The 24,983-nt window shown below is 39.5% G+C and overlaps 1 protein-coding gene across 3 annotated transcripts in view; it reads right to left on the bottom strand.

The window, feature by feature from the left end:
- Window positions 1–24,983, bottom strand: part of LOC137276711 (calpain-2 catalytic subunit-like) — a 34,786-nt gene that overhangs the window by 5,421 nt on the left and 4,382 nt on the right. For 2 of the 3 annotated variants that reach the window (XM_067808338.1, XM_067808337.1), the window contains exons 3-7: window positions 9,958–10,080; window positions 9,664–9,795; window positions 3,801–3,994; window positions 2,362–2,530; window positions 1,748–1,911 (exon numbers count right to left, since the gene is read on the bottom strand). In XM_067808338.1, the coding sequence (XP_067664439.1) occupies window positions 1,748–1,911; window positions 2,362–2,530; window positions 3,801–3,994; window positions 9,664–9,795; window positions 9,958–10,080 (782 nt within the window). The remainder of the gene's footprint in view (window positions 1–1,747; window positions 1,912–2,361; window positions 2,531–3,800; window positions 3,995–9,663; window positions 9,796–9,957; window positions 10,081–24,983) is intronic. The other variant, XM_067808339.1, reaches the window with a different exon arrangement.

The following is a 24,983-nucleotide window of genomic DNA, read 5'->3' as shown; positions in this document are numbered from 1 at the left end:
ACAATAATCCTGGGGACTGAAAGGAAATCCCAAGGCTCCAAACGCTTGTGAAACAGATGTGTGTTGTTTGACCTACCCTGTGTAGAAAAGCCGAATCCGTCCTGAATGTTTTGGAAGTACACTTACGCGATGTGACAAAATGTCTTAGAATAGAATGCTGTCCGAATTCATAAATTGTTTTGAGATGCATCAATTCCTACATATACAGTGTGTTGTCTAGTGCATATTAATGTAAGATATGTTGAGCACCCAGGCTAACTAACACATCCATATATACATATGCTATAAAAGACATACATACATACATACATACATACATACATACATACATACATACATACATACATACATACATACATACATACATACATACATACATACATACATACATACATACACCAACAAGTCACTTGAGTCTCTATTTTAAAACGTGATTTCTTTCATAAAGTGATACATAATGGACGCTACATAATGAATGCTATATAATGAAAGAAAAGACAGATACTGTACATATCTTGCGACACAATGTGTGACAATAGGCTACACGTCAGTCTCTAAGCCTGTATCACACGGTGATAATCCTTGTTTATTTTGCTTTTCTATCAAGCCACACAGTAATACCATCAGATCCTGCGGTTCCTCAGCAAACAATGCTATAATCTTGAGCTGTTATATTTGTGTCGTATTAAAGCTTCAGGTGGATTATTAGCCTCCCGTGGAAATATACAAAACAAACCATGAGACTAATCCGCGGTAATGACCCACATAAGCCGCTTACTAACTTCTAACCTTCAGGCCACACCGTGGTGGTCACCTCGAGACGTCATTGTGTTACTGGTGCGTTGGCGTTCTAATATCATCGTTTTTGTAATGTCAAATAGGCATGTCTCCTGTTATCGATCTATGTTCTCATTACCCGTTCAATGCCACTTTGATGTCGTTGACTGAGTATACTTCATTACCCTTGCACCATTTAGAATGTAAAGGTGAGATGTTCAAAGTCGTCATGCTGATTACGTGGAAATGGAACTGGGAGGGCGTCATGAACATGTTCGTTCAACGCTAATTACTATTGGCCAAATGGAGTAAGACGACTTACCTGGACGTTGACATATCATATGCTAGACCTCTTATCGTTGTCAAAACGCGCATTTGAAATAATAAATTCATGATAAGTGTTTTCATGCTGTTTTCTGTCATGTCTTTGGGTTCTGAAAGCTTGTGGAGCAAATGTCATCTTTGAGTGAGACAGGTATTGATTCTGTCTTATCTGGATTATATGATGTCAGCCCAAACATTACCCATCGAAGATTTCCGTTTGATGAGGTTTCAATTCTGTGAAGGTTTTCAGATGCCTTGTACAATGATGTGCCATCCGCAAACAGGCGAGTTATGTACGTTGTGGTTCCCCGTAATAACCTTGTATTGACTATTGGTACCTTAAGATACACACTGTTTTTCTCCAGAATACTATTGTAGTGTCTACCTTTAGCTAAAGCTTTGTGGCAGTTTCCTGAGATATTGACTATCTGGGCAACATATACTGGCTCCTCGTCTGCTTTTGTTACGAAGCTTTGCATTGTGCGTCTTTATTGTGTAAGATAAAATGGCAGTTGGTGTAGACCGGAAGCAGCTTTGCATTGTTATCTCCCAAGATTACATTTTGTTTTTAGTGTTTATTGTCATTATTAACAAACAAGCTCAAGCGACCTAAGTATCAGTGACGACTGTTCAAACACAAACTAACCCGTCACACCAGGCTCCTTCCCATTCGGTGTCCCCCCAGGGATTTCGCACGCGGATCAGTTTCGCTGTTGAATCTTGGTGCGGAATTTCTTCGACACCTGTTATGACATAGGAATGGTTGGATATCATGCCCTTCCGATCCTGTTCAGCCCGTTCTTCCTTGTCCTGTAGCAATTACCACAAACAACAAACCAGATTAACTAAATTAATTAAAATATGAAAAAAACCGTGAAGATTCGGGCTAGAACTGATTTTCAGTAGCTCATGCTTTTAAGAGGCGACTAACGGGATGGGGTGGTCAGGCTCCCTGACTTGGCTGACACAGGTCTTCGTATCCTAGCTAATTACGCAGAACGATGTTCATGTTGTTGATCACTGGGTTATCTGGTCCAGATTATAATATTTACAGACCGCAGCCATATAGCTGGAATATTGCCGAAGCGAGCGGAAAACTATACTCGTTCCCACTAAACAGTCGAGTATATACAATGTACATATCAAAATATATCGTGTATAGCAACATTACAGTCGAATATTTATCTGTCGCCCAAAGTGTATCGTTAAGATGCTTAACATTCTTCAGCTTATTTCAATGCATTTGCAATGGTCACTTACCACACTAAGACAGCCAATCACAGCGCCACACTGGAAAGCTGCCCGGATGAGGTAGAACTCATGTTCCCTTAAATCAGAAGGATTGTACCACTCTGCCAGGCCCCCAGTCAGGTCGGTGAAAGCGTCGGCTTCAAACCCGTACTCCAGGGCCTCATAAGACTGGTTCATCCTGTCATTAACATCGTTTTATTTAGTTTGGCATTTTTATTTAAATCCACATCTATACTTGCCCTTAACGTCACATTTATTAAAGTAATTTTGCTTCACAAAAAAGTGATGTATTTGTTATGGAAAATAGCAACATAATATGTAGTCTTTCGTCTTGTTTTTGTCATAATAAATTCATTGAGAAAACACATGCAATGTAACAGGAGACTGAGCGACACGCCCTGAACGCTTGATGGAGTAACAGATTGATTGACAAAGTCAATATCGGGTGTGTCCGCCAGTGGCGTAGAGTCATCAAACGGAGGTAACACGCATCAAGAGATCTTTGCCAAAACCAGCTACTCCGGTGCATTAAAGATACCAGGTAATTGAAAAGATTCTGTCGGATGCTTCCGCAAGGATAAGCGGCTGCTTCTGGTCCTGGTCTCCCCCCACATGTGTTATATGGAGACCAGGAGGAAAAGCCTGTCTTATGCTGCCTTTAGACATCATGGTCAATATCTTGCTGAAACGTGATGGTACGTCACTGCATTGGCACAAAGGCATTGGCACAGAGGATAAAACGTGATCTCTATCCATGTCGTCCTGGGAGCGCACGCCGTTTAAAAAATAATCATTTTTAGAAATGTCACCCACTTGTCCTCCCGAAAACCTTTTACAGCTTTTCTGAAGACTTGCATGTTCATCAAACAACTTTAGATTGAAAAAGACATGACGAAGTTCTTTGAAATCTTCATGCTCGTCTGTAGCTCAACGGCTGTAAAATGTAGACACCAGTGGGTTGAACTGCATAATTTGTACTGTGGAAAAGCTAAAGTTATCTATATTGCCATATACCCTTATGTAAAAGCGTTTTGTCAATCTGAATCTAAATGCATGGATCAAAATAGGAATAGGGAGGTTTCATTGGTCTCCCTTATTTCCAACTCCGGTGGGCAAATCAGTTGAAGGCAATATACTTTGAAGCACATCTACTTTTTGTTCCCCGAAAACTAATAAAAAAAACCCTAATCATTAAATACTCTCACGGTCATCCTGTGGTATGTGTAGAATTATGTTAATCTCTTACGGGTGCAACAACGATTATTCACATATACTCGTACACATGCCCCAAATCCATCATCGACAGTCAACCATATTTCTGAAGCTTTGAAACTTTCAAAAGTGATCTTGACGCCGAACCAAATGTGTTTATGTTCGAAAAATAAACATTTTTATACATGGAAATTCCTACCCCGATGTTGTAAGCTTGTTTTTGTATATCTGCTTACTTGGCATAAGCTTTCTCCACGAGGGATACCCAGAATTCATCAGGGTCTGAAGAGTGTGCGAAGAGGATCTTTCCGTCCACGGTGGGAAGCAGGTCGTCAATGTACACGTCCACCCACTGGCCGAACTGCCAGAACCTACAGTGGAACCTTCCATCATATCGAGATGTGCCAAATGTGTTATCCTCAGGGATTATCTAAAACAAGAACAACGAAATGACAGCTTGATATAGCGACTTAATACGTTGCCGTGTAAGTAATGTGTGTTATAAAACGTATGACAATAGAAATATACTTGAAATACTTTAAGACAGATCGTGTCCCTGTGCGATTCAGGACATGATATCTAACTTCTTGTGGCAAACGGCACATATAACGTGTGTCTGTTGTTTATTTTCCTATAATAAAATGTGCACAACGTTTTACCTTTAAATATGGACCCTGTTCCCAATTCTTATCGACACGCAAGATCTTTTTTAATGACACTTTTCATTTTAGGATTCAAAACTATTCCGAGACACAGTGTATATTGAACGATTACCTAAATTAAATACACTTAAACAGATTGTGAAAACTGATAGTTTCCATATTGTTTCTATTGATCACTAAAACGATTACTTCCTGGTCCAATAACATATTAGTTTTGTGTAATATCCGTAATTGGCGTTTCCAGCGTTGGGCGCAGCTGTTACCGGGTTATCTCTGTTTGTTTAGATTTATCTGATGTTGACGTGAGTCGATGACGGAGCAGTCGACTCTCTGAAGGTGTTTAATTGGCGGTGTTATACCAAGCTCACGTTAAGCCATCAAAAACAAATTGTGTTTCATGACAAAACAATGAGAGAGTACACATGGCAGCAATTGAAAAAGCAATACCACTTCAAAAGCATGTGTCGATAAGTGATATAGAGCAACACCGCCCATCTGTCACTGTGAGGACTCGAACCATCACTTTATATACCGTCTATATCGACGAAAATGCCAAGATATTTTATCTACGACTGCAAGTAATGGTTAGTCATGAGTGACTGTCAGGATATGGTTGACAGGTAGACAGTAACAGCGTCTTCATGAAACAACATCCGGGCAATCTTACTTCATCAATACATTTACAACGTAGGAGTGGGATAAGGTTCTCGTGGAGGTCTGTTTTTCTTTGAATTCTTAAAGTCAGTCTCCCGATTAGTACATAAAAATATGTTATCTATAATAACGAATTGTTCCTGTTCTTCCTGTACTTGGATGTATGCGTCACATTTAACGAGTTCATTTACACTGATGCCGAACATCGAGGGAAATGATTAATATTTCTTTGATTTCGTCCACTGGAACGTATCTTTAAGCCATGTGTTACCCATTCACATAACACCTGACATTTAAAAATAGAACAATCGTGTCGCCATCACATTAAGGCACTAGAGCTAACATGGGAACAAAGAGGGTGATGAAATGACGACGAAATGTTGCCACAGCTTTATGAGCAATAACCGATGTATGTCTTGATACAGGGTTGTTGAACGCATATGGCTACGGGGTACGGGCTAAAATATTTGGGAAGATCAATCCATATTTAGAGAAGGTTAATCTGTTCTCTGATGGTGGGATATAATCATTTGTATTTTCAATTGAAGGAGAATTTGTACAAGTAAAAGAACTATTCCTATTCTGCTATTGAACTTGGCATTCACTTGTCAAAAATGGCAGTTATATGACCTTATAACAATCATTTCAGATTTACACTTTTCAAAAGAAGGTAACCGTTTGGAGGAAAACAAATTGCATGTTTTCTAAAAGCGTACTTCATCCTTCGCATAAAGGTTAACCTACTAGAGCAATTATACCAGCCAGTTAATAGCTTTAAATTCAGTCAGCATCAGGGAATGTAATATAGCAATATAATGTCAAATAATTTTATTCAAAAAGTGTGTGAATTTGTAGAAATGACATATGGACAGAATCTCTGGTAAAAGTATTTGCAACAACACATTAAAAGATGATCTGCATTGTTACTACAAATAGTTCACTAAAATGAGTTACAAAAGATTTATGAATATATCGATGATATAAAATGATCGTTGAGTACTTGTCAAATTCAAATTCCCTCACGAAGCTATTATAGTTGGAATATTGCTGAGTGCAATTAACCAGCCAACCAATCAGTCATATTTTGATCTATGTTGTAAGAGTCTGTATGACAAGATACTACAATCATGCCGATCGTTTACTGTCACAGTGTGTTGGTTTCGTTACAACATACACACTCACACACTCTTTTGTGATAATTTAGACGTGTAAAGTATGCCTATTGCTGGTTCTGATTGGTGTATAGCGGACCTTCAAAGCCAATGTCCTTGAACACTGAAGGTCCGCGTTTACTGATTACATGTATGATCATTTTAGGACCCTCTGACATTTATACAATATTAGATGAAAGTTATTACCTGAAAATGTCGCTTACCAACTGGTTTGTGTATTAAGTAGTCTCGCTTTATACAAAACAGAACATACTCCAAATGTCAGACGCTGGCATTATGATACAATGATAGACAAGATTGGCAAAACATTGGCCGTAGTCGTACAATGGTCATTAAGATGGTGGAATCGATAAGGGACAAGAACTTCCGACTTTCTCATCATCTTATGTTTTTTATTTAGGTCTGTATCATTGCTAATCTCCACGGAATGATGATTTGCAATTATATATTCCGGGATGAAACTGATTACACTTAATGACATTTTTCCAACATTGTTTTGGGTAACATAAGTAACCGAAACAACTTGAAATAGTCTTGATTGATGCTTGTGTGAGGTAATGAAAGGATGACGTGTTACTCGATGTCTTGATCCTAACACAGAATAACTAGGCGTTGAGAACGCGATGATCTGCACTATTCCTCTGGTATCTAATCATATCCGTTAATGGGATTTAATGTCGCTTCCAACAATATTTGGTTACAAACCGTTTCTTGACTCATGTTGGCAGGGTCGGTTGAGTAGCCCGGTGGTTAAAGTGTTCGCTCGTCACTCCGAAAACCAGGGTTCGATTCCCAACATGGGTATGATGTGTGAAGCCAATATTGCTAACAGTGGTGTATAGATATGGATACAATACTTGAAGCCCATTTCTGTTGTCCCCATATCTGACGGTGTTATGATGTTGCTAAAGGCGGCGTGAAATTTATACTCACTAACTCACATACGCATGCGATTTTTCAGGAGAAAAAGAATAGTAGAAATGAATTAGAATATCATTTTAAATCGCCGGGACTCACGGAACACACTCACATTTCAATGACATTTACATTGATATCACGACACTACACCAACGTAGTCAAAACATAAAGATGTCCAGAGATGAACGTACATTTTACGTAATACTGAACATGTTTATAACCAAATGCCATCAACTCCATGACAAACGAGTAGGTGTCAAGCATGAGCCCGTGCGTGCTCGGCCCAATCATTCAGCTTCGTGGGAGAGCGTCAAAATATCAATACTACAACAGAGAGAAGTTCTACTTGCCGAAAGGACCTGTATTGATTACGTCTATATTAATGGTCATGTGTACGTAAATAAAGCAGTCCCTACACTCAGGTGAAATGAGCATCAAGGCTGTGCTTTGGTAACAGTGGAACTTCGACGACTAGGCAAAACGGCCAGATTCACGGTATGCAGGCAATAATTCACTGAGCAGGCCTCCCAAGCAAGGTACGAACCGAAGAGGCCACAACTCACGAGGCATCAATGCTGAAGAGTTAGTTAGCTGGTTCAAATAGTGTTTGAATAAGTGTTTCCTGATATAACACACAGTCTGGTGACTGACATCATGAAACAGCTGGACCAAACAAAAAAACCCAAACATTCCAAATGCCCAAAACAAACGAACATAAATGTAGATAAAAAATGATCCACTTATCAATTCGCAACTCAATAATAGGTATTCAAATACCTACCTGTATACCACCCCAGACAATTAAGTGTCCACATGAACACATTGTGTTAAGCATATTCTCACTAACCTCCTGCCACGATATGCGTGTTAGGTTAATGCGAACGTAGAAACCATTCACCGATTCGTTAGCTCTCACTGAAGAATGAATTATTGAATGAAAGACATTATTAGCACGGCCTGACATCGACACGAAAATCAATGCAATAACTTGTTTTCATGAAAAAATGAAAATGTAATGCTCTATTTTAAGCTTGCACTAACCGTGTTCTAAGGGCGGCGGGCTAGCTTAGTGATTAAAACGTTCTCTCGTGACGCCGAAAACCAGGGTTCGATTCCCAACATGGTTATGATTTGTGACGCAAATATTGCTAACAGAGGTGTATACTCATACTCACGCTCTCACTCTCTCACTCACTCACTCATTGTGGAAGATCCCTGAAATGACTTTTATTCAGATTGTGCAAACTGCATCATCCAAATGATTTTGTAAAAGTTGTAATTCTCAAAGTGAAAACAAGGTCTATGAATTGAAAGGTATATCATATCTGAAGATTCATTATGTTTCATTCCTTTGAAACATTTGATTTCTAATTTGTGTGAACATTTTGTTATATTCAATTAAAATAAGATTAGGGCTAGCAAGTTGAATACCCATTACACAAAGTTTGAGCATGTGCTGTCTTCAATTTAAGCACAACGGAAAGCATACACAAACTAGAGGTGATGAATCATGTGCATTTGCTCAAACGACTCGTGGTCATATGGACAGACTCCAATGATATGATGTTATATCCACAATAAACGATTTTACTATTAGACAATATCTCCAGTGTAAAGAATGAAGGTATCAGGCCTCATAAATTAGATGTCTAACTTGTAAACCTCTCATAGAAACGCATGAACTAAAGCAAATGATGTCATATAATACCATGTCCCATCATAATATCTTCTAGATCTAATACACGTTTGCCATCCCATTATTAAGAAACCATCTCTTGGTTCCTTAAGTTCTTCACAACTACCATTACATAAATCGTTCGGGTTAAAATTGACTGTTCGTGTGTAAGATCATATTGGAGTCTGACAGTGGCATTTAATGAGAATAACGTGGATTATGAAGGGTTCAAAGACGCAAGCGTGAATTGTAAACACTGATTTGAGGAGTGTCCTTTTGTCAGGATGGAAGAGAATATCCCCTTCCAGCATCCCACTTGTTGAAGACTTATAATTGCATGCTATGACATCTGCCGCCTATTGTCTGCTCTTCTGGAAGACGGTCTACCATACAGACATGCTCACCGTCCTCGATAAAAGTCATGACCATTCCAGCTTCCATAGTGCTTATGTCAAAAAGTTTGACTGTTCTGACAACTGGACTTGTTGAAAGGAAGGAGCACAAACCTTGGTCATGGATTCCTAATTTATATAAAACATATTTACACGTTACCTTGGCTCAAAGCTATATTGTCTCTGGCGATTCTGCTATGTGCAGTGCTTACCTTGGTCCTAAGCTGTAATTTATCCTGAAGATGTTCAATGTGTGACATTAATCTTGGACATGAGCTGTGTTTTTTAATGCAAATGATGAATAATGTGACACTCATCTTGCCCTTGAGCTGTGATTTCCCCTGAAGATATTACATGGGGAACACTTGCAGCGCGACCCCAAGCTGTGGTTTATTCTGAATATGTTGTTCGTCTGTATTTTTAGCCTGATGCTGCACAGCAGCATCCCTGCCATGCGACGGCGGCCATTAACAAACCAGACCATCAAGTGATCCATGAACTGAAATATCCAGAGTTACATCATTTGGCTCTGTAGCACATGGATCCTGATCTACACGGCACCTGTGCGACATTTGCATTGGCTATGAGCTATGCATTCTGCTGAAGATGTTGCTTGCTGCACTTACCTTGGCCATAAGCTGTGGCTTCTCTGCAATGGCAGACAGCGTCGAGAGGAACCAGCAGTCGTTTAGGTCGCCCTGTTTCATGTCATGGCGGCTTGTGCCATCAGCTATCAAAGACGGCTTTCTGGAAAGTTCCTGGAAAACACCGTGAAAAATTTATCCTCATTTCATGTATGTTTTCATCTTATTACAACATTATTACTCTGACAAAGGCTATGCTATCAATAATTTTGCATCTTGACATGTATTTGATCAAATAAGCAATATCTGAATGAAGATCAAGTACTAATGACGCACCGAAGGACGTTTCCAGGTAATCTTTTTTTCTATTTTCTTTTTTCGGAAGACAGATTTTAAGCTAGGGGGAAATTCTTGATCGACGAACAACCCGCCCGAGGAAGATTGCGTGGAGACAGGAACCTATGAAAACAAAAAAAGGAGTCAATCTAATGCTATATCAGCATTATGTGTTTAAAGAAGTGGTACTAGAACAATGGATAAGTCGTGTGTTGTAGAAACAGAACAGCAATTAAATATTGACAGAGTGGTCGGATCTATAATTAAAGGATAATTTTACTGTACATTAAAATAACCAGAAAGTTGTTCTCTATTGACCGAAGTGCAAATTTGATATGTACATATATCCCACAAACTGATTCATCTTATAATGTCTGGGATTACATTTCACAGTATATTACTGACTCATGTACTTCTGTATCGTGTGGTGGCTTAGTGATTAGAACGCTGATTTTGTGTGCTCGCCATAGATTTCCTGACTGAAATCTATACGTTTTTGTAGAAAGTGTATTAACATTATATTACCTCACACATTAATGTTTTCTGATTTGCTGAGCGCTCTTCTATTATTTTCAATGTGCCCGTGTACAAGCGAGTAACATTGCCATCATCTTCAATATTCCTAGGGTATACTTTCCAATAAATCTTCCCTACACCCTGCATGCATCTACAACTCGATAAATCCGATAATTTTATTACCTACCATTGCTGGGTCCGCATGCTCACAGTAGCCGCCGTTACAAGTGACCTTGCCAGTGTCAACAAAAATAGCAGTCGCAGCTTCGAAGGTTTGTTTTGGGAACTCATTCAGACAAATTGACAGATCCCACACTTATATATTCAAGAATTCCTTCTACCCCTTTCAGGATACCACTGCATGATTTGTACTGCCAAGTTTAATCGTTTAGATAATTTATGAAACGAAAGTGAGTTGTGACTAGTTCGCTCAACTCCCCAGCGTAGACTCCTGATTGGATAAAAAATGCCCGCCATGGGAGGTAATAAATTCGTTGGTCCGTAGATGCATCCAGGGTAACCGTAGATGCATCCAGGGTAACCGTAGATGCATCCAGGGTAACCGTAGATGCATCCAGGGTAACCGTAGATGCATCCAGGGTATAGTGGAAATTTACCGGAACGTATACTCTAGAGATATCGAGGATGCACTTCTATATACTCCGATGGGAATGCCGACCTCATTTGGCACTTCTTGGTAGTAATCCTTTGTCTCAGGTAACATTGAATCACGCATGGTGTACGGAAATTCCCGATGTCATGCGATTGTACTCGGTGGAAGGTAGATGACTCTAAATCTGTTTTTCGCAAAATCTAGCCATGACCACAAAAAGATTTGTACTCGTGCTTCAAACAATTCAAAATTAACATTGAGGTGTTCGGTAAGATAAATACGTTGTTCACTGGTCCCACGGGGTGTATGAGTTTATATACCCTCGATGTTTGCTTATGTTGTCTGGTATATGATGAACAAACATCGAGGGTACATCAACACATAGGCCCAGAGGGACCAATGAACAACTTACAGTATAACTTATATTACATTTAACCACTTTCTAACTGGCATTGTGTATTCGCGGTTCACTAAACTATTTTAACAGTACCACTTTTAAAGTGTAACATTGACCTGTTTAAGCATTTCTTAAAGCAAAACCTGAGGGCAAATCTTTGATTATTACACAATTATTGGCTGTGATGTGAATGTGGGAACAAGTGGGCAAAACAAACATTTTGTCAAGTTGGAGTTGTCATGTTCCAGTGTGATAAATCAGAGGCGTGTTATTCCTCAGCTGTTCGATGTTACGGGCTGAGTATATGATGGCATAGAGGAGGCATATACCAGCTGCGGCAACCAGTGTTGCAGAGTGAATGGTCTCTTTATTCGTTCGCGGGGTAGTTTTCGATACATTCACACGCTAAAAATTACACACCATAAAGAGTATGGTCATTTTTCGCTGGAATTTGTTCTTAAATTTTGTACCATAAACTACCAAAACAATATGCCGACCTCTAGTGGTTTCCAAGAAACATTGTTTGGAATGGATCCCTGTGTGAAACGTTTTTGAAAAACGCATGAAGGAGAGGAGGGGGTCTCAGCAACTTCTGAGTCAACTGGAGTTTTTACGGGAGCTGTAGATGATTATGTCCATGCCATCTTAGATTCTGCCGATGACATTTAGGAAAGAACTACGATTATTCAAATCCATCTTGCCATGGCACCACGACGAATGAATTACTGCCAGACTAGACATTGAGGGCAGTTAGACGCAGGCTAAAAAGTTTGAGGCACTGTCCATTCTCATGGTGCATATGGGAATAAATACGTTCTTTCAAATGTCAAATACAAAAGGTAGTATCTCATAGGATAATGGTTTCTTTGTTTTTGTAAGAACATGTTTTCAAATGATAGTGTTTTAAACAATGACAGTGATGTGTCTGACGACATTCTAGGTTATTCCTCCTGGTATTATTCGTAACTGGTGCTGGCAATATATTCTAGAAACATCCACATCAAAAGCAGAAATTCTGGACGTCATAATGCACGTACAATGTCACTAGCTGCTGATCCTGACCATATTGTGGCTTAAAGATAACATTCCCAAATTTGACATAATGTCTTTTTTCATTAATGTTTCAATGGGATGATTGACGGTGGTGTATTTCCAAGTTAAGGTTATTGCTCGGCAATATCACCCCAATACTTACGGAAGGAGTTTTGTAAATCATAAACAGCTATAGCTGTTGCAAACTCCCGCCTGCCCGACCTTCCGGGACGGTCAGTTTTAGAAGATTGCATACTCGACAGTCTTGGACGAATCTGACTTTGAGTATAATGCGTAAAGCTTTGACTGAAACAGAATTGAAAACATTCATTCCCTTCCCTTGTTTACCTTCGTTTTGCTTTTTCGTAATCCCGAAAACTCTGGACTGTCAACTTTCCAACCGATCTGGTATCACCAGACCAGTTGCCTGGCTGAATTCAATACTGATTGATGGGACGATTTTCGCTTCAGTACTTCACGATTATGGACTGGGCTTATATGCTTCAGTTGCTTTATATTCACATTGTATGCAAATATCAAAAAAGGTCACGCAGTAAATATGGTGTGTATGTTTTACAAAAACACATTTGCCTCTGTTAATGATAATAACTATAGCAGTAATCCAAAACTGTCTATCACGGAGTAAATATAGAGTGTATTTGGTCTTTGCGAATTTACACATGATTCTTATAGATCAAATGTCTATCATGTATTATATATATAGTGTATGTAATTTTGTAGATCTAAAAAAAACATTGACTATTGATCGTTATAAACAATATCGTCGTATTTATCGTCGAAACCCATACGTGCAATTAATATCTTTTACTTGATAAAGCCAACGGTTTAATTCAACATGCAAAGAATACAGGTGCAAAACATAGAAGTACTGGTCATAGAGTAACAAACTGAAATATATAGTTAAAATCTCCATTAATACTGAATGTGAACAAGAACGTGGATGCAAATGAAGTTATTAGCTTTCATAGTGATGTACGTTATGATGTCACGTTATGGATCCAGTAAGACACATGCTATATGTTTGTGCAAAACTTTCAAACTTAGGACTTTTGTGATTTTGATTATGGCTAAATTTGACAATCGCTGGCTTCTGAAAGGATGATGTAAATCCAGCTAGGGTCCATGCAGGAAGTAAACTTACTGCAAGTCCCCATGGTCCCTGGTGTGGTGATATACAGTATGGTTCAAAATTATTGAGAATAGCTAAAGCATTTCATATTATTAAACGAGAACAAATCAGATAAAATTGAATGTATTGTGAAAGTAAACTGACCTTTTCATGTTGTGTAGGTAACAATTTAATATTTTATCAAGTCTCCTTGAGCTTCACGGCACAGTCTAAGACGGGTAGGCATACTTCCTATCAGAGAGGTTAGTGTCTCGTGAGTTATGCTATCCCAGTATCGGACCACTTCTCTCTTCATGTCTTCAATTTTTGTCAACCCCTTTTGATTCACACATTCCTTCATCATCCCCCAAATGTTCTCAATGGGATTTAAGTCAGGACTATATGCTGGAAATGGTAATGCAGTCACATTTTTCTCCTGAAACCACTGCTTCGCATGTTTTGCGGTGTGTTTAGGATCATTATCTTGCTGCAAAATCCAGTCATTTCCATAAAACACATGTGCACTTGGAAGGAGAAAATTATCTAATATGTTAGTGTAGCGTTGCCTTGTCAGATTTCCCTCAAACACACACAGCGGGGTCGTTCCTAATAAGGATATCTCTCCCCATACATGAAACTTTGGGCTGTATTTAGGTCGTCGATACAACGGTGCTGACGCAGACTTTGTCCATATTTTCACATTATTGGGATATACTCATATTGAGCTTTCATCAGTAAAAATCACATTTTCCCAGTCAAAGTTTTCATGTGCCAAACACCACTCAACACGCCTGTCTTTATGTTCTTGTTTCATGAGAGGAGAAGGAATTCCAGTCTTTTTCTCCCATCCAAGATCAATCAAATTTCTTCTAACTGTAGATTTTGATACAACTGTTGATCCCCTTTCTATCATTTCATACCTGATGTTGGAGATGCTTGCCCTTTGCTTTTTAGACGCTAAAATTCCCAGCCGGACGCGATATGAGAAGTCCAATTTTCTGGGTCTCCCTGCTCCTTTCTGGTGCCCAAAATCCTTTCCCTCTTTAAAATTCTTCCTAATCCTATACACAGTAGAAAGAGGAGTTCCTGTTCTCTCTGCCAATGTATTTACATCATCAATTCCTTGATTACACAACTCAAAAATCAACCTCCTTTTATCTTCAGCAGACATTGTTGACAGTGCTGAGGAAAATGACGTCTGCTACAAATTCAGGGGAGGTAACTCTAATTTTACTATACTCAGTAGGACAAGATGAGTTACCTCCTTTACACCATTACTTAGTTTTAAGAATCAGTGAATCAGTTGAGGTGTTAGGATAGCTCAAAGTAAGAAGAAAAATTCTCAATAATTATGAACCAGACTATATATAGCCCGTGTATTATATTGTATTGTCTTCTTTACTTACAGTATTTCAGTTTTTACATGCTGGTTTATATTCATATCGGTGGTAGTTTAGTATGTTTACTGTCCTTCGATGACAGGTCTTTCCGTTCTCAATTTATTGCAGTTAGTATTGATATAAATAAAAGTGTTCTCATCACGATATGGCTGCGATATTGCCGATGTGACGTTAAATATCAATTGACTCGCTATATATTTGTGTGTGTGTATCGATCAGTTGCAGTTAAAAAGTGGTTTATATTAACAAACACTGATAACTGATGAATACAGGTATTATATGTTAATACACTCTATGTTTAAAAACACCAATACATTGTCACGTCACCGTTCAGTGGTCTAGCACAGTGGCACGATATTAAACACACTTGGTGAACACCAGGTGTTCGACCCTTCATTAATGTTAGGGTGATACTGGTAGGGTCTTCGACTGACTTCGTTTGTTTGCTTTGCTCCCAGCAATAATCCAGTTATAAAGCGAAGGTCTGTAAACATTCGAGTCTGACCAGACATTCCAGTGATCAACATCATGAATGCTGGAGTGTCAGAATTCACTAATCGATATCACCGAGTATCTATATGGATCACGTGAGCGGGTACGGTGATCACACCTATGTGGATCACCTACCAGCATGGTAATCGTACCTTTGTGGATCACAGAAACGGGTACGGTGATCTCATTTATGTCGACTATATACCAGTATGGTTATCGGGCCTATGTGGGTTATGTATTAACATGGCAATCGTACCTTTGTGGATCACATACCGATATGGTAATCGTACCTTTGTGGATCACATACCAATTAGGTAAACATACCTTTGTGGATCACATAAACGGGTACGGTGATCTCACCTATGTCGGCTATATATCAGTATGGTTATCGGGCCTATGTGTGTTATACATTAACATGGCAATCGTGCCTTTGTGGATCAGATACCAGCATGTAATTGTACCTTGTGGATCACATACCAGCTTGGCGATCGTACCTTTATGGATCACATACCAGCATGGTGATCGTACATTTGTGTATCACATACCGCTATGGGGACATTACTTGTGTGGATCACATGCTGATATGGAGACGTTACCTATGTGGATCACATGTCAGTATGGTGATCGTACCTTTGAGGATCACATACCAGCATGGTGATCGTACATTTGTGTATCACATACAGATATGGAGACATTACTTGTGTGGATCACATGCTGATATGGAGACCTTGTGTATGTGGATCACATGTGTGTGGATCGTACCTTTGTGGATCACATGTCAGCGTGGTGATCGTACCTTTCTGGATCACATGCCAGCGTGGTGATCGTACTTTGTGGACCAAATGCTGATATGGAGACATTAACCATGTGGTACATATGTCAGTTTGGATACATTGTGGGTCACATAATGGTAACCGTTCCTATGTGTACTACATGCCGGCAATGTGACCGTACCTATGTGTACTACATACCGGCAATGTGACCGTACCTATGTGAACTACATACCGGCAATGTGACCGTTCCTATGTGAACTACATATCGACAATGTAACCGTTCCTATATGTACTACATGGCGGCAATGTGACCGTTCCTATGTGAAGTACATTCAGACAACGTGACCGTTCCTACGTGTACTACATGGCGGCAATGAGACCGTTCCTATGTGTACTACGTACCGGCAATGTGACCGTACCTATGTGAACCAAATACCAACATGGAAACAGTACTAATGGCAAGACCAAGCGTACCTCTCAGGATCACGTATCCATGTAACAATACAGAAATATTATCAATGAGGATAAAGGGCTCAAGAAAAAATCACCTCTATGTTGAGAATCTTAACAAGTGAACGTGGAATCAGGGAAAACACGCTCATGTTAGCAGCAAGAAAACTTTGTTTAATGCCTTTTCCTAAATCCTAATGAGGAAATGTATATGAAAAATGTATATTCACAAAGACTCATTAATATAACTAAATGCAATATGATGTACCAACAACACATGCTTCAAACAAACAAGACACGCGGCATTGAAACAGAAGCAGTATCGTTGACAAACAGATTGTCACTGTTATTGTTTTCATGGCTGGGGGAGAGGGGTGGAGGGTGTAATCTTTACATAAAAGACACGCTTTTGCTAATTTTATGTAACACATATTTCACACGTTCTACATCTGAGGCAGTGTTAAAAGGGTAGTTGTTCCACCCTGTATGGATAAAAATCAATATTTCATTGTCAATATTTAATATCCTTCCAGTTTGCCGCAACGTTTGCTAAAATCAATATCAGAACATTTTCATTTCTACGGCTTGTTAGTCTTCCTCATCACTTCAGTACATGATATTTTCTTTCATGAGCTACGGGAATCTGTTATAACATTAAAATATGAAAACCACTCGCATTTTCCTTCAAAACATGTTTCTTTGCGATGTCTTCCTCAGTATGTCGCCAGACGCTCCTTGACAAACAATAACTTGGCACCACTATCGAAATACTATTAAGAACACTGAACCACGCATGTTGGGCATACAGGATATTGCCTTAAAATATAACCATAAGTACTTTCTTCAATAGAAGCCTTCGTTTGCCCAGGACTCAGCTGATGAGAAACGTGGTTGGCCTGCTGGGTACAATCGGCCGCATCCAAGAAATTGGTCCGAGTGAGGTACGAAGGTATACATAACTTCTAGTAATATTCAAGCAATACCATTAGAGTTCATCTACTGTACTGGGTCCCGATCGGCAAAGCGTTCGCAGGGTTACGGCTTTCGTAAGCCTCTGATACACTACAGAGTTACGACAGGTCGTAAAGTTACGAGTGCTTCACTGATCGGGACCCAGTAGTGTAGTGAATTTCTGCGTTGACGTCAGTGTGTCTGTTCCCATATGAGATCATTCAATTTATGAAGATTGTACATTTTCAAACGCCAAAATCGTCACGTAATCCTATTGTTTCGCAATTATCAGATAGAGAAAACTAATACCTGTTTTGTTTGTTCAATGAATCCTATTGTTTTAATATACATTAATCATGTGAAATGCATTAGATCCCACTAATTTTTATAACGTGAAATATCACATGCATGAGATGCTTATTTATTATATATTATTTAGGAATATAAGAGTTTGATATGTCAAATCCAGGCATCATGAGGCATCGTCCGTTCTCGCGTCCACAGTTGAGACGCTAATCGTCTTTCTGAAACGACTCACCCTATACATAAATATAGAACGGTAGAGCAAAATAATATCTAGTTTCTTCAGAAATAGATTCAATTTGGTGGACGAAATAACTGTGATAGCCATAAAAAGTGGCCAGCAGTTTTGAATAACTGAAACAAATTGTCTTGTTGAGTGTGCATATGTCGAATCATCAGAGACCCATGCAAGAAGAATGTCCAGACTACAGTGACATTGGCTCTGTCTGACTAAACATGCCGTCTCACAACATTATCAGTCAGGGTCCTGTATTTACTTACCTCCCCGGGCATTGACTTACTTGTGTACAATTACGTTGTCAATATAAATCATTTAAGGATACTTTGTTTACCTAAGGTTCTTCATGATGGTCATTAGTGTCCGTGTAGTCTGTCTTACATAAAACATAACCCTAATGTCTTGGCGGCCTTCTCCATCTGGTCCATCCGCTCGGTATCATCATTACTCCAACACGCTCTTATGTACATGTAATGAGAATGTGTTTGTCCTGACTGCAGAATCAACGAAATGAGCAGATCCAAGAATATATTGACGGCATCATCAATGGTTTAAGGGTTGGGTATAAAGCTTTATGCTATGTCACGATGTGGTATGGCCAGTTCTTCAGAAGTGACTTCTCACCACGAAATGCTATGCTGCAGGAGCTTTTAACTGTTACCCTCGGTTTTCTAACACACACACATCTCATACAAGCATTTCAGCATCTTGAGAAAATGTATGGGCATTAGGGTCCAGCGGCCTTAGGCACTGCTGTTTGCTGCATAGAGTTGTTTCTGACCAGGATGAGTCACCGAATACAAGTTTCATTTTACCTCATGATTATAATGTAAACTGAGAGACCAAGGAAACACACTGTCAGGTTCCTTGCGAGATGTTTGACCTCTCATCCTTGTATGACTTAGTTTGCATGTACTTACGGTAGAAACTCATATAATATAAGCATATATTAGAACCCAGCTGTACAGTGAGTGAAATATGTGTGTTTAGTCATGAATTGCATACATATACTTCGACACCCAGTCTCATGAACCTATGCTGCTCCCTCCTTCTTAAACATCATTGCTCATCTAAATCGAAGTTGATTAACTAACTCATCAAAATTTCAGTGCATGGCAATACCAGTGTGCCGCCATAATTAATTACCAATAACAATCTAAGGAGTTGGTCCTTAATAAAGTAAATTATTTAATGTTGTGTCACGAACAACACAGGCCACTTGGATACAGCAATGACGAGTTGTCAAAATTCTTCCTTTTGTGATCCAGTATGAACATTGTGAGCGTTCAGAGTTTAGACGGGCGTAAAGGTTTCTCATAGCAAGGGTCATGTGTCTTCGGACAACACAGTCCTGCCAAAGAATGTCTAAACAATACCACCGGGACAATACTGAAACACGATATAAAGTAGATAAGGAGAAGAAGGCAACGATATGAGTGAGTGAGTTTAGTTTTACGCCACTTTTAGCAATATTCCAGAAACATCGCAGCATAGGACACCGAAAATGGACTTCACACATTGTATTCATGTGGTGAATCGAACCTGGGTCTTCAGAGTGACCAACGAACGCTTTAACCTCTAGGCTACCCAACGCCCCTAGACGGCAAAGAAGAAGAATAACATAGAATTTAGTTTTCTTTAAACTGTTACTATTATGGAACCTCTAGTCAAGAATTTCCTATGTTGTTGAAATTAAAGAGGGACATGTTATATTTACGGATATCTTGAAATCATGATAGGTTTCTTTTGTGAAACAAATTGCACTCAATTATTATAGATGACGGATATACACGAGCTACCCTCATTATCACAATGATCAGAATATTATATCGCCCGCAAATCGATATCTGGGTCTGTCGTTAAAGAGCACAATATCCGCCGTGATACTTATCTACCAGGACATGTTGTCTAAGTAAGGACATTGTCAGGGACCATTGTCTTCAGGTAATAGTGACTGGGACAATTATTCTTACTGAACTTTGGGTAAACCAAGCCGGATGCTCTTTGATAAGATACGTGATGCCCAGCTTTACTGCTGAAGCGGCATACTACTCCCACTATATATAATCAAATATTATATGTCGCTGTAATCATGACTACTATTCACTTATTTACTTACCCCGAACCCGGAATTTGTGAGAATTTTACAATAATGACGAAATTTTGCCATGTTACTACAAAATATAATAATCATTCACACATGCGCCTATAGTTTTTTCAATAGACCTGCCTGTGTGAGAAGTGTATGATTATCGAACAAGCACCAAGCCCTCACTGAATTCTGTGTGTTATTGTGCTCGGCAACCCATCGCGTCACGCAATCCCATTGTCTCGCAATTATGAAATGGAGAACAAAATCAATGATAATTGCTACTGAGTAGGATAGTCATTCCCTTGAGAACCCTCTGCTACACTATTACAATAAATCACAACTACATACAGTCGTTCAATTGATAGTTTTCCTATCACGTGAAGATCGATACTATCTTGTTGTCATGGCGATACTCCAGCGTGCATCTAACGAACCGGAAGTCGTTTATTGACCAGCCAATGACACAAAAGACGCTGGGCGGGCAATAAACCAGTTAGAATGTCTTTCGTCAATACGCTACACCTTGTTCTAACTACGGAGCATCTCTAGCTGTGTTAAAATAAAAAAAAAATTATTTGTTAGAGCATGACATCGACTTGAGTGACTGAAAACCGCCATGGCCTGTGAAGATCCGGCTGTGATTTGCTCTTAAGCAACCTTTGCCTGTCGAAAGGCACCTGCTGGTATCGAGTGGCTTGGCAGGCTGGCTGATACCATTACTGATATTATTGTATCCCATCTATTCCCTCGATAACAATCACTTTTATTTGAGACCTATTATATACAGCTCGTCCTCATATAGCTGGTATATTTGTCCGTGCGGCGGATCAATGCTCTTTCAAAACGGTCATTTATTTTCATTTGGCATTTTCCGTAATTCACACAATTCATTTGGAATTGTCAAAGTATCTTCGATAAGTATACGAATGCACATATTTAATTATATAAATAATGAATGCATGCGTTCATTTTATATAACAGAACACATTTAGATGAAGAGTGTTTCATAAATTGTTCCGAATATATATACATAAAAGTTTAAAGATTGAACGTAATTAATTAAATCCATATTTTACATAATATATATATACAATCGTCGGTTACCGGAGGAGGAGTGTGGTTAACAAAGTCGCCAAATCGTTTGTAAATGATACCTGATATTGTAATACTATGTATTCAGTATATTACAAGCAAGTTTACGCGCACATCATGTATATATATGTAAGTTCGCCATATGCTTCCATGAATGTTTGAAACTCTACGTTTCAACAATACACCTATAATTGGTCCCGTGATTATTGATAATGAGCGTAAAATATTTACAGAACTGTACTCATATTCAATTAAATGAGAAATATTATACACTCTAAGAGGCCCAGACTTTATAACTGAGCACGGTGGACGTCAGCAGGAAGCATTAAACCGACGTACAAAAGAAACTTAACACCCGTAATTTCGAAAATATTTTGAAAACCCATAAAGTAAACTTGAAATCTGTGGTAAGGATGATATACCAAACACACACCATGTGAATCATTAGCCCAAACACTCAAACTTCTGAGGAATGTTTTGTACTGTTGCTTTTTGGGGGTTGTTTTGGAAGGTTTTTTTAAAGTTTTTTTTATTTTCTTTATGTTTGGGGGTGAGGGGGAGTTTCTTAGTTTTGATGGATGTTTCTTGAAATTTATGTATATATTGTCGTGAAAGCGTTTGCTCAGAGGTCCCGGTTCGATTGCCAATAATGTGCAAATGATCAGCTTCTGCTAATGCCGCTGTGATAGTCCTACAGTCAAAGACGGATAGCTTTGACTGGGTGACCACTGGGAGGTCAACTCTAAAGTGACCCTACCTGCAGAGATCTGCAGCCACGGGTTGCTGCTTATAACAGATCACTAGTGTGTTAGAACGACAAGAGATTCGTTTTAACAAACATTACTGACGTAAAAATGCATTCACTCACTCACTCTTAGCAAACAAACATTATTGATTCAGCCTCACTATTTACGACCTGCCATTCCCGGTAATGAATGTAGGTCCTTAAAAATGTGCTTCTGTGTGAACGTCTCGCTTCATGTGAGCATGAATATCACCTAGGGCCATTGACCGAACGATTACCAATAACTGACAGCGGTACCACTCTATGAGCCTCTTGTAATGGCGTTATATTGAATACGTAGATGTACACCGTTGACGCAGCGCTTTCACCCTTGTTTGCAATGTGCTCAAGGGTAGCCACCTTTATCGTTCTTTACAATGCATTTCATTAATTGACACAGGTTAATGTGAGTTCTCCATAGTAAGTGTGTTTATCCTATATCGCCCAGTTCACCATGTATCGGGAACATTGTGTACAGTAAACCAATAATTGAGCACGTCAGAAAAGTTCAGCGGAAAACATGGCAGGTTGAATCGATTATATCATAACAACTGCTTGAATTTGTGTACAAGGTACGACATATTTTGGATTCTGCTGTACCTTGTTTAATGTAGGTTGTAACGCGTAGAATAGGTCTTGTCATAAAAGGCGACTATGCTTGTCGTAAGAGGCGACTAACGGGATCGGGTGGTCAGGCTCACTGACTTGGTTGACACATGTCATCGGTTCCCATTTGCGCAGATCGATCACTGGATTGTCTGGTCCAGACTCGATTATTTACAGACCGCCGTCATATAGCTGGAATATTGCTGAGTGAGGCGTAAAGGTCAACTCCCTCACTCACTGTAACGCATGGTCGGTTAGTATTATTATTCTTTAGGTAATTGTAATTGGCCAAATGACAACACACACTGCTATGTAGGGATGCATTGTATACAAATAATTGTCCACACATCGAGATGGATGCCTTAAGATGCACGCGCTGTACTGAATCTCAATACTTGCCCACACCTTGAGATAGGAAGGGATGTATGGAGGGCCGTTACTAGCCACATGCCTTAAGATGCACGCGTCGGACTTAATCCCAATAATTGTCCCCACACTGAGATAGGATGTGATATATGTTGTACCGTCACGGGACACACCTTGAAGCGCACGCGTCGTATTGAATCCCAATAACTGTCCACACCCTGAGATAGGATAGGATGTGTGGTATGTTGCTAATTTTGTACATTTTCGGAAGCGCAAAGATACCACAGTGACCTGGGTTGAAAAGCATTGTATACCACCCATTTTCTAAACCCTGTTATGGGCGGGGACCAGTCAACATCACTAATAGTGCACTACTTAGATGGGTAAGGACTATAGAGGTGACCCGTGAAGGTCCCGGGGTAGAATAGGCCTTCAGCAACCCATGCTTGCCATAAAAGGCGACTACGCTTGTCGTAAGAGGCGACTAACGGGATCGGGTGGTCAGGCTCGCTGACTTGGTTGACACATGTCATCGGTTCCCATTTGCGCAGATCGATGCTCATATTGTTGATCACTGGATTGTCTGGTCCAGACTCGATTATTTACAGACCGCCGCCATATAGCTGGAATATTGCTGGGTGCGGCGTAAAACTAAACTCACTCACTCACTCACTCACTCACTGACTATAGAGGTGGTAATCGACCAATCAGTTAACACTTTAAATGCGCAGGGACGTGGTGCCTGTTACTAATAGGCCATACATTTCATTGCACGGGGAGGTTCCGCAAATAGCAAATAGTGTAGTCCACACATTTACGTCAGTGCATAGGCCTATTACTAACAGGCCGCACATTAACATGGGTGGGGAGGTTTAACATATCCCTAACAGTCACATGTTGATATGTGTGGGGAGGTTTAACATATCCCTAACAGTTCACACATTGATATGTGTGGGGAGATCTAACATATCCCTAACAGTTCACACATTGATATGTGAGGGGAGGTTTAACACATCCCTAACAGTTCACGCATTGATATGTGAGGGGAGATCTAACATATCCCTAACAGTTCACACATTGATATGTGTGGGGAGGTTTAGCATATCCCTAACAGTTCACATATTAACATGGGTGAGAAGGTTTAGCATATCCCTAACAGTTCACATATTAACACGGGTGGGGAGGTTTATCATATCCCTAACAGTTCACATATTAACACGGGTGGGGAGGTTTATCATATCCCTAACAGTTCACATATTAACATGGGTGGGGAGGTTTAGCATATCCCTAACAGTTCACATATTAACATGGGTGGGGAGGTTTAGCATATCCCTAAAAATTTATTTATTCTGTTATTTATCGTGTACAACGTTTGCTTGGCAAGCGTCATATCTCTCATGAAACGGCACGAAGCTTGGAATCAGAAGCAGCATACTCATGACCATAGATGGGTTATACTGTCTCAAATGCTATAACAACCATACAGCTTTTATTTGTAACCAGTGTTCCGTCTCTCTGGCAGACGTCTATAAACACTAGTTATATCTGATCGGGTGTCATTTTATTTAATTTTATTTAGTCTATTGTTCTTTTTTCGAGACACGTAACCCCCACTATTCTTTCTGATCTTCCTGAACTAAGACCGTGTGTATTGAAACCGGAAGTTCGGTTATGATGTAAAAAAATCAAAACACGGGGATATTTAGATATATCGATGATCTTACTTTCACCCACGAAACAATGTGGACAGAAAAGCTTCCCAACGAGCTGAAGGTTTGTGGTACTTGGCACT

This window comes from Haliotis asinina, chromosome 3, assembly GCF_037392515.1.
Source record: "Haliotis asinina isolate JCU_RB_2024 chromosome 3, JCU_Hal_asi_v2, whole genome shotgun sequence".
NCBI classification, from domain to species: domain Eukaryota; kingdom Metazoa; phylum Mollusca; class Gastropoda; order Lepetellida; family Haliotidae; genus Haliotis; species Haliotis asinina.
Note: the sequence above shows the minus strand (reverse complement) of the source record. Positions and strands in the feature narration are given on the sequence as shown.